This window comes from Vidua macroura, chromosome Z (genome assembly GCF_024509145.1).
Source record: "Vidua macroura isolate BioBank_ID:100142 chromosome Z, ASM2450914v1, whole genome shotgun sequence".
NCBI classification, from domain to species: Eukaryota; Metazoa; Chordata; class Aves; order Passeriformes; family Viduidae; genus Vidua; species Vidua macroura.
Genome location: NC_071611.1, coordinates 77,334,581 through 77,347,450, shown reverse-complemented (window position 1 = coordinate 77,347,450; position 12,870 = coordinate 77,334,581). Strand labels below are relative to the sequence as shown.

The window sequence follows — 12,870 nt, the reverse complement described above, 5'->3', positions numbered from 1 at the left end:
TGTGCATTATAAATTATATTGAAAAACGAAAGATTTATTTAACTTACATAAGAAGAGAAATACCCAACGGATTGACAGTTAAAACCCCCAGTCTTAAACAGAAAATATACAAACTTTTTAAATATTTCTTTTGAGAAATACCAAATCTATTTTTCTACTCACAGCAGTACAGAACTCTCACTCCTTGCCCTCCTTCCTTGTTCTCTTCACAACTCTCTAGGCACCACATACCCCTCACACCAGGGATGCTTCAGGCGGAATTGTACTTTCTGCTGCACAGCATAGTTTGTCTTTTAAATGTGGGGGTTTTGCCATCTGCAATTCACATTCTTTGCTTTGTTATCAGGGAAAGTCAGAAACCACTGCACCAGGTTTTCTTGGGACTGGTACAAATACAAAAAAGTTAACTACAGCTGATGCCCAGAAGGAAAAGATAGCAGGAAAAATTCAATTCAACCAAACCAAAAATTGTTCACAATGAGCAGGGAGAAGATAAGGAATGGGTGAATTTCTGATCCAGAAAGAAAGCTAGTGTGTGAAGCATGCATCTAAGATGAGAACAAAAGATAAAATGTTATCTAGATTAGAGGAGAAGTGGGAGATTAGTTTAAAAATTGTGAGAACTGGCCAACTGTGAGGCTTAGTTTAAAAATTGTGAGAACTGGCCAAATGTGAGGCTTAAGCAAATAGCATCTGAAAGGATAGGTGCAATATTTTCTGCTTTAAATGCCTTGGAAGAGTATGGAAGTGTGTTGGCTCCATACTACAGTGCCCTGGTCATCCAGCAAGAACTAATGTGAGCGATGTAATTTGGAAATCTGCAGAGCCTGAGACCATATGAGACCAGTGAGTGTATGCATGCTTAACTTGCAAGCAGTTTTAGTTAATAAAATGCCAGAGGAACTCTTTACCTTGTAATGACTTACGTAATCAAGGTACAATAAATATTAACAATTAGAACTGTTGCCATCAGTTAATGTACTTTAAAGGCACTGTGCAATAAGTGTAATAACTTTGCTGGATTTATATATTCATTAATCCCTGACAGCAACAAGAAAGATCAAGATGTTTTGTGGCATGAACTGGATATCTTCAAAGACTTCATTAATAGGAAAGGAGTAATACCTGATGCTATGAGGGAAACTCATATGTCCTTAATAACAAGGTCTCTTTTTTTCAAACACAGAATTTGGTTAGGAAAAAACTTAGTTCACCCAAATTAATCACGTGACATGATGGAGTAAGAAACATAATGTGTTATGTAAACTGAAATGCTGTTGTAGACTGTTTCAGAATAGCTGTTTCCAATTAGAGAGAAAACAGATTGGTGCTGGTGCTGTCACTTCTTTTCACAGGGGACATGAGGCCATAATGAGCCAAGCAAGATCCTGCACAGCATGGCAGCAAAGACATTTCCTCACCGTGGCCTTGGCACTCCAGGGCAGCCCAAAAAGGGCCGAGGAGTCCTGTGTGTAACCAGGAGGGATGGCTGACATCACTGTGGGTCCCAGCATTCCCCAGTCCCTTGCTGGCCATTCAGTGCACACTGGGGACGCTGGGCATGGGTGGAACATGGGGATGGGGTGCACACAATTAAAGGGGGGCCCCAAAGTGGAAGGAGTGGAAGCCAAAATTGCTGGGTGGAGACCCCCAAAACAGAGGTGCGATATCCCAAAATGGAGGGAAGAACCCACAAAATTGGGGCAACGCCCCAAAAAACCACATGAAGCTGTTCTCTCCCTCCATTGTTTACCAACAAGAACTATCTACCAACTCTAATTTCAGCAAATAATTTCAAGTGTTTTAGCTGAAAGTCATTCTGAGCAAACTTTGTAGAAGTGATCACAGAATCACAGAGCGTTCTGTGTTGGAAGGGATCCACCGAGTCCAATTCTGAAGGGAATGGCTTGCTGGCAGGGTCAGCACCAAAGACACCCACACCAACTTAAGGAAGAAGTGTCATTTCCTGTAGGGCAAAGCAGCAAAGAAGTACAGAAGGATAAGCTAAGCAATGCACCCGATTATTGCTACAAAAGATTGCCTGTAGGGATGAAGAAAGACACATCACCAGTTACCCTAATACTTGACCATTGTCCTGACACACACGTCAGCTGGGGATGCCCTGTCACACCAAAGGATTGGAGAAGCACTCCCAGTAACGGGGAATTCCTATGTGGTTCGCCCACCCTCAGGCCAGGCTGCCAACTTTGCTGTGAGAAGGCCCAGATTTTATACTGTTGAATAAACAAGCTACCATAACTTCTAGTGCAGGAACATCTGGTTTCATCCTACTCTTGGGCAGGGCTCAGGGAGGAACCAAGGGAGTTTGCTTTGACCCTCTACCTTCAAACACAGCCAGATAGAGATGTGATAAATGAAGATGATTTGTGCTAATAATTGTAACTATATTGATATTTTAGAAAACATTTGTTAAAAAGTAACAGGGGAAAGCGATATGTCATTAGCATCACAAAACAGATGTTCGCAGATGTTCATAAGATCCAGGATGGAGTATTGAGATATTTTAGCACAAACAGCCATGGGAAGGACAAAGTTGGGAAAACCTCCAAGAGTGGAATCGACATTGAGACAAATAAAAGTCCAGGCAGCTTCTTCTGAGGCAAGAACAGCCTTGAAGACAAGTAAGTTGATATAATTCCAGATAGAGAACCCAAAACAGGAACATAATGCTTACTTATGTAACACCAAGCTCCATGTGCATGCACAACCTGCCAGGTTATTCAGAGGACAGCCAGGAAGACCATCGGCCTTCATCCAAGAAGACCCCTGAAGAGTCCAGAAGACCCCCCAGCAACAACGGGAACATGCGCTGTGTAATATGGTGACGTAGACTTCAAGAATCAAAACTGGGAGGAGATTTACAGGAACTATTGATGAATATGTATTAGCATACAGTATAAAAGTTGTGCTTGGATTCTTTTGCCTTTTGTACGTGCGGCAGGGTGAGAGGTCCTCCCCGTCCCCCGGTTGGTTTTGCTTATGCTTTATCAGAACCACTGCCAAATTTCTATTTGTAACTACTTCATTATATTTGATTTTAATATTATTTTATATTTTTTTATACCTCCATTAAAATTGCTGCTAAAGTTTAAATCTTGCAGTTTATTGAACTTGACATATGGCACCTCATTCATGACACCAGGAAGAGGCACGCAGGGCCGGGCTGCTGCCTCCTGCAGCTACAAGGGCCTCCTGGCAGCCTGCCTCTGCCGAGGCTCAGGCTGCTCCGGGCTCTGCCGGGGCTCTGCTGCGGCTCCAGCCCGGGCAAGGCCGGGCCCGCTCTCACCTCACAGTCGCTGACAGCTCTGAACCGCAGGAGACCTTTCAGAGCACCCTCTCTGATCTTGCTGCTTTCTCAGCTGAGCAAGGCTCTCCTCCAGCCAAAGACATTGCACTTAGGGATACAAATCCAAGTGGCAAGCGCCCAAATGCTCTGGAGTCACAGCTGAAGGCCTGCATCAGCACAGGATGGTTTGGCTTCCCCACTCCCCCTTTGGTTTTTCCTGCAGATGCCATTGCCATTTCTGCCTCAACTAGAAGTGCCCCAGATGTGCCAAAAGGGACCAGTGGGCCGTATTCCAAAGGCAGTGTGGTCTGGAGAGGATGAATGAAGAAGAGCCTTCTCCACTTACAAACCATACCAAAGAAGCCATAAGCGTGTCTTAGCACCAATCAAAACCACCTGGCAATTCAGAAGGAAATGTTGAGTTTTCTGAAGGGGTCAGAAGGAGGGGAATCTGCCAAATGAGTTGATGCTTCAGAAACTTTATTTAATTCCAATCCTACTCTATAAACCTATACTACAAAACAACTCAATAATCCTACTCTAGAGTCCTACTCTACAATCCTACTCTAACTTGGTTATGGCAAAAATATCTTGACTGTTAGATTCTTGTCTTCTTCTTCTTCTCCTTCTTCACTGAGTTGATGAGTGGTACCAGGGTGGACGCTGGCTTGGCTGATGTTACAAATGGATGCTGTCCACGGGAAAAAAAAAAAAAAAGAACAGTGAACCATGACTTTCCAAGCTCAGTGCTTCACAGACTCAATCAGGATTCCTCTGGTACTTAGAAAGACCCAGAAAGAGGAGTGACGGGGACATCTGCTCCCCTGTCATCCTGTGCAGAACCTTGCCATCACAGGCAAACCTGGCCCAGAATCCCACTTATCCCTTTATTCTGGTTTCTCCATCTAGCTGGGATTTTTGCCCTGCCCGTGCTCTAGAAATGGTGCTTTCTGTCCCTGGGGTTTCTTCCTTTCAGGAAACTCCAATGACCCACATAGGTCCCTGTCTTTGAGAGACAGGCACCGTGCTAATTTCCACAGGGAGACAGAGCAGTGTCTACCTTTCCATGCCCTGCCCCTCCTGTGCTGGATGGCACCTTCCTTCCCAGCAGGGCCAGCCGAGTGGCGCTGGCTGCTGCAGTTCCCTCTCTGCCACACAGGCTGGCAGTAAGCCTGGGCCAGTTCCCCTCTGCCTGAGCGTGCCAGGCAGCAGATGGGGCTGGGACAAGTCCCTCTCAGCTGCCCCTGTCTGCGTGCCAGAAACCTCTAAGGGTGGGGTGGGGGGCAGAAACCAGGGCCCCTCAGAGGCTCACAGTGAGCCCCCCACAGCCCCTCCTGCCCACAGCCAAATCTCTCCAGACTGCTCTGCCAGGACTGGCTTCCTTGGGTTCCTCCACCACCATTTCATGACTGTGTACCCTGCATTGCTCTACTTCAGTTCTTTTGCCATTAGATAAAAAGGAGCACCCCACCAAATTACAAAACAGGGTGACAGAAACAGAGGACAGAGCACCTCTCCTCTGAGGACAGGCTGAGAGACCTGGAGCTATTCAGCCTGGAGGAGAACTGGCCCCAGGGAGACTTCATTGCTGAGTTCCAGTACTTCAAAGGGGATTCTCAGGAAGTAGGAAATACCTTTTTTAACAGGCTCCGTTGCAATAGGACATGGGATAATATTTATAATATAAGATGGGAATTGAGTCAGATTAGATCTAAGGAAGAACTTATTTACTTGGAGCATGGTGCCACACTGGCACAGGTTGTCCTTAGAGCTGGTAGGTGCCCCATCCTGGGTAGGGATAGGGCAAACATTCCAGGTCAAGTGGGAAGGGGCTCTGAACAACCTGATATCTCCCTGCTCTTTGCAGGACACTTGGACCAGATGACCTTCACAGGGCCCTGCCAGCCCAGCCTAGCCCAGACTAGAATTCCTCACCGTTTTCATTTGAACAACATCAGGAGTGGAGGTTGGGAGGAAGGAGGCTCATCTGATGCCTTGCACTTCAGTGGAGCAGGAGCCCATCCCTCAGACACTCTTTCACCTGCAGCCCCTTTGCATTTTACCTGCAGGAGCTCCTTGGCAGACCAGCGCCGTGCCGCGTCTGTCCGCAGGCAGTGCCTCAGGAAGTTACGCAGGGAAGACGAGAATCGGTTGGGCTGCCGCAGCTTTGGTGTCCCTCGTATGGCTATCAGGAGTTGAGGCTGGGGAAAAAGGAAACATAAGGCTCCAGCTGCTTCTTTCCCATCTGTAAGTGCTCTCTCAGATCCCATTGTTTAAGCTCCACTCTGCAGAAACTGCCCTGGAGAGACCCAGAGATGACTTTCCTTTACCAACCAAAAACCCAAACCCCGATGCAGCCACAGCTTTTCCAACATTCAGCAGATCTTGCCTTGGCAGCTGATTTCATTGACTGACCTAGTTAGTGGGAACTACATCAGCAAAAGCACGTTTTGCTTCTCTGAGAATTCACACCAGGCTGACAGGCTATTTGGAAGGGGGAGTTTGTTCTATCCATACTATTTCCAAGGATTATTACATGAAAGGAATCTTTGCAGTGCTTGTTGGTCCCTTTAGCACAGCTTCCATGAAACAAAAATCATCAAGTTGTTTTGTTTTTTTTTTTCTCCTCTTGAAAAAAATGCAGATGCAGAATCCATCTAAAATAGACTGAAATAACAATGGAAGGAGGCCTGGGAGTCTCCATGAAAATGCCCACCACAATAGTCACAGCTCTGTGCTGGTGGCACTGAAAAAGATGGTGACCAAAGAGACTTTGTTACTTTCTTCTTCATCCCAGAGGAAAATTTCCTTTACTTTTCCCACACCCCCAGAGGTCACAAAGAGGGTTTTATCCTGTCTCTCTGCAGCTGAGCTCAGCCACTGGACATGGTGGGGAGCTGGAGTCCTCACTGTCCTTAGAGCTGTGCAAGCCAGGGGTGGCCCTGCTCCTGTGGTAAAGGAACACAGCACCGGCGTCAACCGCCCACGTTGGATCCCAGCCCCGGGCACCCGGCTGCAAGCTCATCAACTTGTTAAAGTACCCAGAAACAGCCAAGAGTTTAGTGTACAATTCTAACTGCAGTCGGAGAAAAACACATCCTAAACTTATCCAGGCCACCCACACGCATGACTGAACAATGTACAGATGATTTGAAAGCCTGAAAGTTTTGAAGACCCACAGGATTGGGAAAAGATGCTACAGTTTGGAAGAAAATTGATGTGCTGTGGTAAATGAAAGGAAAAGCAAGCAGAACTTGCTTGGGCATTGCTTTGGAGGTTTTTTCTCCTTTTTCTTTTTATTCTTTTTTCTTTTTCTTTTCCTTTTTTTTCTGTCTTTTTTCCCTTTTCCTTTTCCTTTTTTTCTTTTTATTTTCTCTTCCTTTTCCTCTTCCTTTCCATTTTTCTCTTACTTTTTCTTTTTTTCTTTTCCCTTTTCTCTTCCTCTTCCTTTTCCATTTACTTTTTCTCTTTTTTCTTTTTCTCTAAAATTGAAACTAGGAAGATTCAATCTCCATTTTGAAGGATATTTATCACACATCCAACCATTCCACTGAAAAATGCCTTTTCTTCAGAGACAGAGCTCCAACATTGTTCAAAAAGCAAGTGAAAAATGTCAGGCATGGCTGGAGGCCAAAATGGCAGGTTTCTGAACTGGTTAGGTTTCTGAACTGGTTACCTTCCTCTTCCCTTCTGATGCAACCAAATCGACAGCAGATGCTGATGTGCTGCAGGGACATTTTCAGAAGGGGACCTTGGTGGAAGTGGTGCCAGCAGATGGCAATGGGATTTTGTCCAATGGCACACTGACCATGGGACAGGTGAGAAAGACAAGCAGGATCAGTGAGTATTTGCACCTTACCGAAACAGGAGTTTCATTCCAGTAAGGAACTTCTCCTTCCGCCATTTCGATGCCCACGATTCCAAGAGACCATATGTCCACTTTGGGGCCACATGGTTGACCTGTCACCACTTCAGGCGCCATCCACCCAGAAGTGCTGGCCACTGAGCTCCGTCGACTCTGCTCAGGGGTGAGCTGAACAAAGAGGCCAGAGTCAGCTGTGGAGAAAAAAACAAACCATGAAAGCCAGCTCAAGTTAGGAAATCAAGCAAAAGAATTCCCCACTCTCAGTCTAAGAATGTGCTGTTGAGTCTCTTGGAGAACTGTCCACGCTCTGTTTCCTCAGGGCTTTAGACAAGGAAATATGGAATTGGCCACTTCAAAAAAAAAAGCCTCATTTTTTAGACTACCTCCAGCCTTTTATTTTTCTGAAGCTTTACATTGTAGCTCCCTCCCTCTGGAAGGGACACACACAGAGCAACGCCACTCTTGAGTCCTTGTTCCTTGTCATACTTCTGTGCAGGTTGCAACTGTGCCCACAGTTTGTGGCAGGGTTCCCTGCACTGCCACCAGCACCATTTTTGGGGAGCTGGCAGTCACTCAAAGCAGCCCCACAGCCCACATCCCTGGAATGCTGCACCTGACCAAGAATACACTGACCCAGCTTGACAGAGCCGTCGGTTCTGAGAAGGATGTTGCTGCTCTTCACATCTCGGTGGATCACGAGGTTCGAGTGAAGAAAATCCAGGCCTTGCAGGCACTGAGAGAGAAAACAGAAACAGGAGGGCAAAAATTAGCGATGTGATTTCATTACACAAGAAAGGAAACAGCTCTACAGATTGCCTCTGCAGGGGAATGGCAAGTAATGGCAGAACAGAGTGCCATTGTGAGGAAGAGCTTGCTGCTCCACCACTTGCAGAGCAGGACCTTTCTAAGGAAAGGCATGTCAGCTTTTGAAAGAGCAACAGCACCTGCTGTTGTTGTAGACTGTCCCCTGCAAACCAGCCAGCATGGCTGCTGCTGCTGTGGATGTGCTTTCTCCATGCAGAGGACAAGTGAGGGTTTTGCCAAGGAAGAAAAAGTCCCTCCCTTTGGTGTGAAGTGGATCACTTTGGGGTGGGAGGCTGCATGACAAAGGTTTTGTTGCTGGCCTCAGTACAGACTTGGAAGTATCACAACAGTCATCTTCCTGAAGCAAAGAGCATTTTGGCTGCACTACTGTCCTTTTCAGTTGAGGACTGAGAGAAATGAGTCTTTTTTCTTTGCTGATCATTTCAAATGCTGCCACCAGCACCTTTGTTTTTACAGGCAAGGAATGCAGTGCAGACAGGCTGGAGATAAAAGTTTAGGGAGGCAAGGTGGAGAACAGCAAATACAAATACAAGAGACAGAGCGAGAATACAACAGCAGGAGATATGAGTACAAGAACTAACTGCTGTGAGTGCAGGGGCACTGGCAGGCATTTCACTTGAGAGGCTTTTACTTGCCCATAGCATACCAGCAACACAGAAACAAAGCTTGGCACATGAAATCACTCCAGGTCGGAGCCCTGTTTCCCAGACAATCCTGCCCACGCCCTGGGCAGCACAGGTGGGATTGCTGACCTCCCGACTGATGGCTGCCATCTCGTCTTCAGACAGGTGGGTCTCGCTGATGACATCGCTCAGAGTGCCTCCGTCCATGTACTCCATGACCAGCCAGCGCTGCCCATCCACACGGTAGCTGAAAGAAGGAAACAAGAGCATGGAGATAAACATGCATGGCTAGGTTGTTTTCTTGATTGATTCTTGTTTCCAAGTCCCTTTGTGACAAGGACAGAATGAAAGGAATAGACATTCCCTCTAGGCTGTGCATTGTTTGCAATCTGTCTCAAGAAGAAAGGCACAGCTGTGAAAAAAGGAGATGTCTTCAATTGCCAGCAAGTAAAAACTGCAGGTTAGGAACAGATCAAAAACCTGTCAAACTGCGTGTTTCTGGAAATAAGCACCTAGTCTTCCTGGCATGCAAAGCAATGGAAAAGAGGGGACACAATCCAAGGGAAATCCATGTTAGTTTATCTGGACGTAAGAGGACTCTTGAAAAAAATCAAGCCCCAAAACAATGTGGTGGCTGTGAACTTACAGGCTATTGATTCAGTAAGATATGACAGATGCAGGTTTTTGAATAATTTTAGAACTCTGTGTACCGGGGAAGACTCATGCAGACAAGATGCACTCTCTTCCCATCCACTGGAGATGAGCAGAGCAGTAATATTTAACCAATAATTACAGCTCTATTTTCTGCCAGTGAACAAAGTGGAATTTTACCTTGCATGTTTGCAATATGTAAACAAACATTCACAACAACTCACCTGTCTAAATAGTTGACCAGGTTGGGATTCTTATTTGGCTTCATGAGCATGAGTTCATTGACTTTTAGTTCCTTCTTCCTCAGTTCTTGGAGATTTATTTTCTTTATGGCCACCTAAAATGACATTGAAAATCAGTAACTTGAGAAGTTGGCAGCACAAGACCGCAAGGCACATGGAGCGAGTGCTTTTGCAATGCCACAGCCGAGCTGTGCCAAACTGCCTTGTGATTGGGCATTGCAGTAATTAGGAACTGACATTGCAACAGCCCATTTCTCTGCTCCCTTGGAGGCCACTTACAGGACATGTGGCCACTGAGGTTTTGCCTTGTCCACTTGGTAACTGTGGTGTCTCAGCTATCACCCACAAAGCTCTGAGCACACTCCCTGCTGCTTTGTCTGGGATTCAGAAGAAGTAATCCATGCCTTAATACTCTGTGGATACATCTCGGGCTATGGGCAGGGCTTAGGGCTTTTAGGGATGCCGTGCAGATCTCTCCCTACGTGCAGTTGCCAAGTGCGGCACTGCAGGTGGCTAAGGAACTACCAGTAACTTTCAGATGCATTTGCTGGCAAGCAGAAGTGAGAATTCAGGACTCTGAAGCCGTAGCCCCAAAGAGCAGTGAGATGCTCAAAGGCACCACCTTTGTTTTAGCAATGGAGAGCGAATGAGCACATCCTTCTCTGAAAGGAACTGCTGCCCTCCTTGCCTTCCTTCTGGCAGCTGAGAAGGATAAAGACTGTCCCAAATGTATTTTGCAGGCTGGTAGCAGTCTGTGCTTCTTGTGCCTTTTCAGCACAGCTCTACTCAAAGCTCCAGCCACAGCTGCTCACACCAGAGGACCTGCGGGAGATGTTGACATTTACCTCTTCTCCTGTGGCATTGTCAAGTGCTATGCAAACATCTCCAAAAGTCCTAGAAACAAAAAAGCAGCAAAGAAAGGAGAAGACATTTAGATCTTGCATTGAAAGCCAGTCCACAGAGGAGATCTCTGCTGCAAATGCCTAAAACCTGCTGGATGCAGGCGGGCTCTGCCCGAAGGCAGATGATGCATTTTCCTCTCAAGTGCATGGGCACTGGGCCTGTCCCTGAAGTGTTGCTGTTTTCTGCCTCAGCTCCTAAGGAGAGCTCCTTCTTTCATCTTGGGTTTCAGGTTCTAAACTGTGCAGTTTTTATCCTGACCATGGAGTATTTCCTTCTGCAATCTTTTGGAAAGAAATGTTCCTGAGAACTGTTATCTGACAGCTATCAGGGAGTAGGTTGCTCTTTCAGGCAAGCACGTTTCTTCCCCTTTTATTAGTGTGGCTGTATGATTTGGAGATATACAAAAATGCTCAGGAAATTAACACAGAACTGTCCCACACTTGTGAGACAAGGAGATCTTCCAGGTCCTGTTCCTTGCTGCAGGCAGGAACTTGGCAGCATGGAGGTGTCTCTGCCAATGCCTTCTGGGCACACTCACGAATTCGGAGCAGCACTGAGAGATGGGACAATCTATCCCCAGTGTCTGAACATGGGGATAGATGTCTGTTTGCAGCTGTTCTGACTTCACACTGCATAGATATTCCACCAGAAAAACACCTGGCCCATGGTTATATAGAAGTAACTGTGGTTGGACTCACCCTCTGCCAATATGTTCCAGTTCCGTGTATTTCATCACAGGATTTTCCATGTTCACTATTTTCCCTGAGGGAAACAAAATGCAAGATGCTCACTTTAAAGCAGAGATCCCAGCTTCCAGGAGATTCAAAAGACAGACCCAGAGCCTGAAGCTTTGAACCCTTTGTGTTCGGCTGGGTAACAACAACAACCAGGCAGACAGCTCTGCAGCACAGGTGGCCAGCACAGAGACTGCTTTTCTACAGCAGTTCCTGTGGGGAAATGTCTCTAAATGTCCCTGGGACACCAAACTCAGGAAAAACATTTGGTACAGCTATGCTGACACCTGCACACAATAGACTGTCCCTCAGACAAGAAATACAGCAGACGTACTCCGTAGCTCCAGGGAGTCATCCTTGATCTCCTGTTGCTGAGCAGCAGCTGGGTCAGCACTGGAGATGAACAAACCGCCCCGGCTCCGCTTCTCGGGGTGGAGAGCAAAGGCTCCTTTAGACCATGCTGCTGCTGCAGCAGGTTTGGTGACAAAGCCCTTGTAGATCTGGGACAAGAAATGAGTTTATGTTCAGAAAGGTGGCTGGCAGAGATTAGCCTGAGATTCCATTTCAAATGCAAGCCCTTAGGAAGGTGCTGTCAGCAACATGAAGCGCTCTTAAGTGGGTTTTTTCTGATGTCCACTTCTCAGACTGGATGGGTCAAAACCAAAGGCTAGTTCTACTCGAGTGGATAGCCAGATTCATGGTCCATTTTCATGGATTTTCTGAAGGATCACTGCCACAATGACCATTCTACTTCCTCTCAAGGATTCCTTTCCCCCTCCAAGGGCTTCAGATACACTTGCAGCTCCTTGTTCAAGTGTTCGGCCTCCCCCCACTGTGTCCTCTTTTCCTGCACCATCTTCAGGTCATGCCCAACCTGTAGCACCTTAGGTGGGGACAGTTCCTGTGCCTCACGCACGCCTCGGGGCTCTTCATTGCCACTCATTTGCCATAAGTCTTTGCCGGCTGCCCGGTGAGATGTCAACACTTGCACCTCGAGTCAAACAGAACAAAGCAGTCAGAGACTACAGCTTGTCCCTGTCAGTCAGGAGTCACTGACTGTGAGGAAAGAACAGATTTACAAGGGATACAGACAGCTTGTTTCAATCCTCCATCTGGGTCACCATATTCCCCTGTAAAAACACCTCAAGAAACAAGGAGAGCAGGAACAGGCCAGCAGGAATCAATTTGGATGACTGCTGGCCAAAAGGCCAAAGGACAAGTCCCACTGTCCAGGGCAGCAGCTGAGATTCAGCACACCAGGAAATGTCCTTCTGAGTGACTGTGATACACACTAGAGCAGGATGGCACTCAGAGGCATCACCCCGCTCCCTGCTGCTCTGCACTGGGAAGGCCAGAAGGGCAGAAACCACCAGTTTGGTGACTGCCGTGGCTATCCCTCTTTCACTCACTTGCTTTTGTAGAGCCTGAGGGAGGGGATTAAGTTTTTCTCTGATGATTTTCATTTCTTCCTCCTGCCTCTTCTCCCTTGCCATGATCTTAGCATGAGCTTTCTGAAAGTCTGTGTCCAGCTGTTCCTTCAATTTCTCTAAAATACAAGAGAGAGGATCTTTCACAAGTGGAGTGACTGCCACTCTTTCAGTCACCTGGTTTTGTTGATCACCCCTCTGCTGCTGGAGATTCATCTCCTTTTGAATTCTTCTTGTCTCTTCCTGGTTTCTCTTCTTTACTTCCATGATGGCACTCTGAGCTTCGGGCAGCT

The 12,870-nt window shown here is 46.7% G+C and overlaps 2 protein-coding genes and 1 long non-coding RNA gene across 3 annotated transcripts in view; 1 reads left to right on the top strand and 2 right to left on the bottom strand.

Moving 5' to 3' along the window:
* The window catches only part of LOC128821621 (uncharacterized), a 291,087-nt gene that overhangs the window by 134,854 nt on the left and 143,363 nt on the right, over positions 1-12,870 (top strand). The gene's annotated exons all lie outside the window — the stretch shown is intronic.
* Positions 3,771-9,038, bottom strand: LOC128821612 (serine/threonine-protein kinase PAK 3-like). The gene is made up of 5 exons (XM_054002805.1): positions 8,750-9,038; positions 7,806-7,905; positions 7,167-7,363; positions 5,371-5,508; positions 3,771-3,998 (listed from the first exon to the last, which is right to left on the bottom strand). The coding sequence occupies exons 1-5, from the start codon at positions 8,900-8,902 to the stop codon at positions 3,906-3,908; spliced, it is 681 nt and encodes a 226-aa protein (XP_053858780.1). The 5' UTR covers positions 8,903-9,038; the 3' UTR covers positions 3,771-3,905.
* LOC128821626 (uncharacterized) lies at positions 10,364-11,549 on the bottom strand. The gene is made up of 3 exons (XR_008441168.1): positions 11,485-11,549; positions 11,115-11,178; positions 10,364-10,407 (listed from the first exon to the last, which is right to left on the bottom strand). It is a non-coding gene; the product is annotated as an uncharacterized LOC128821626 (long non-coding RNA).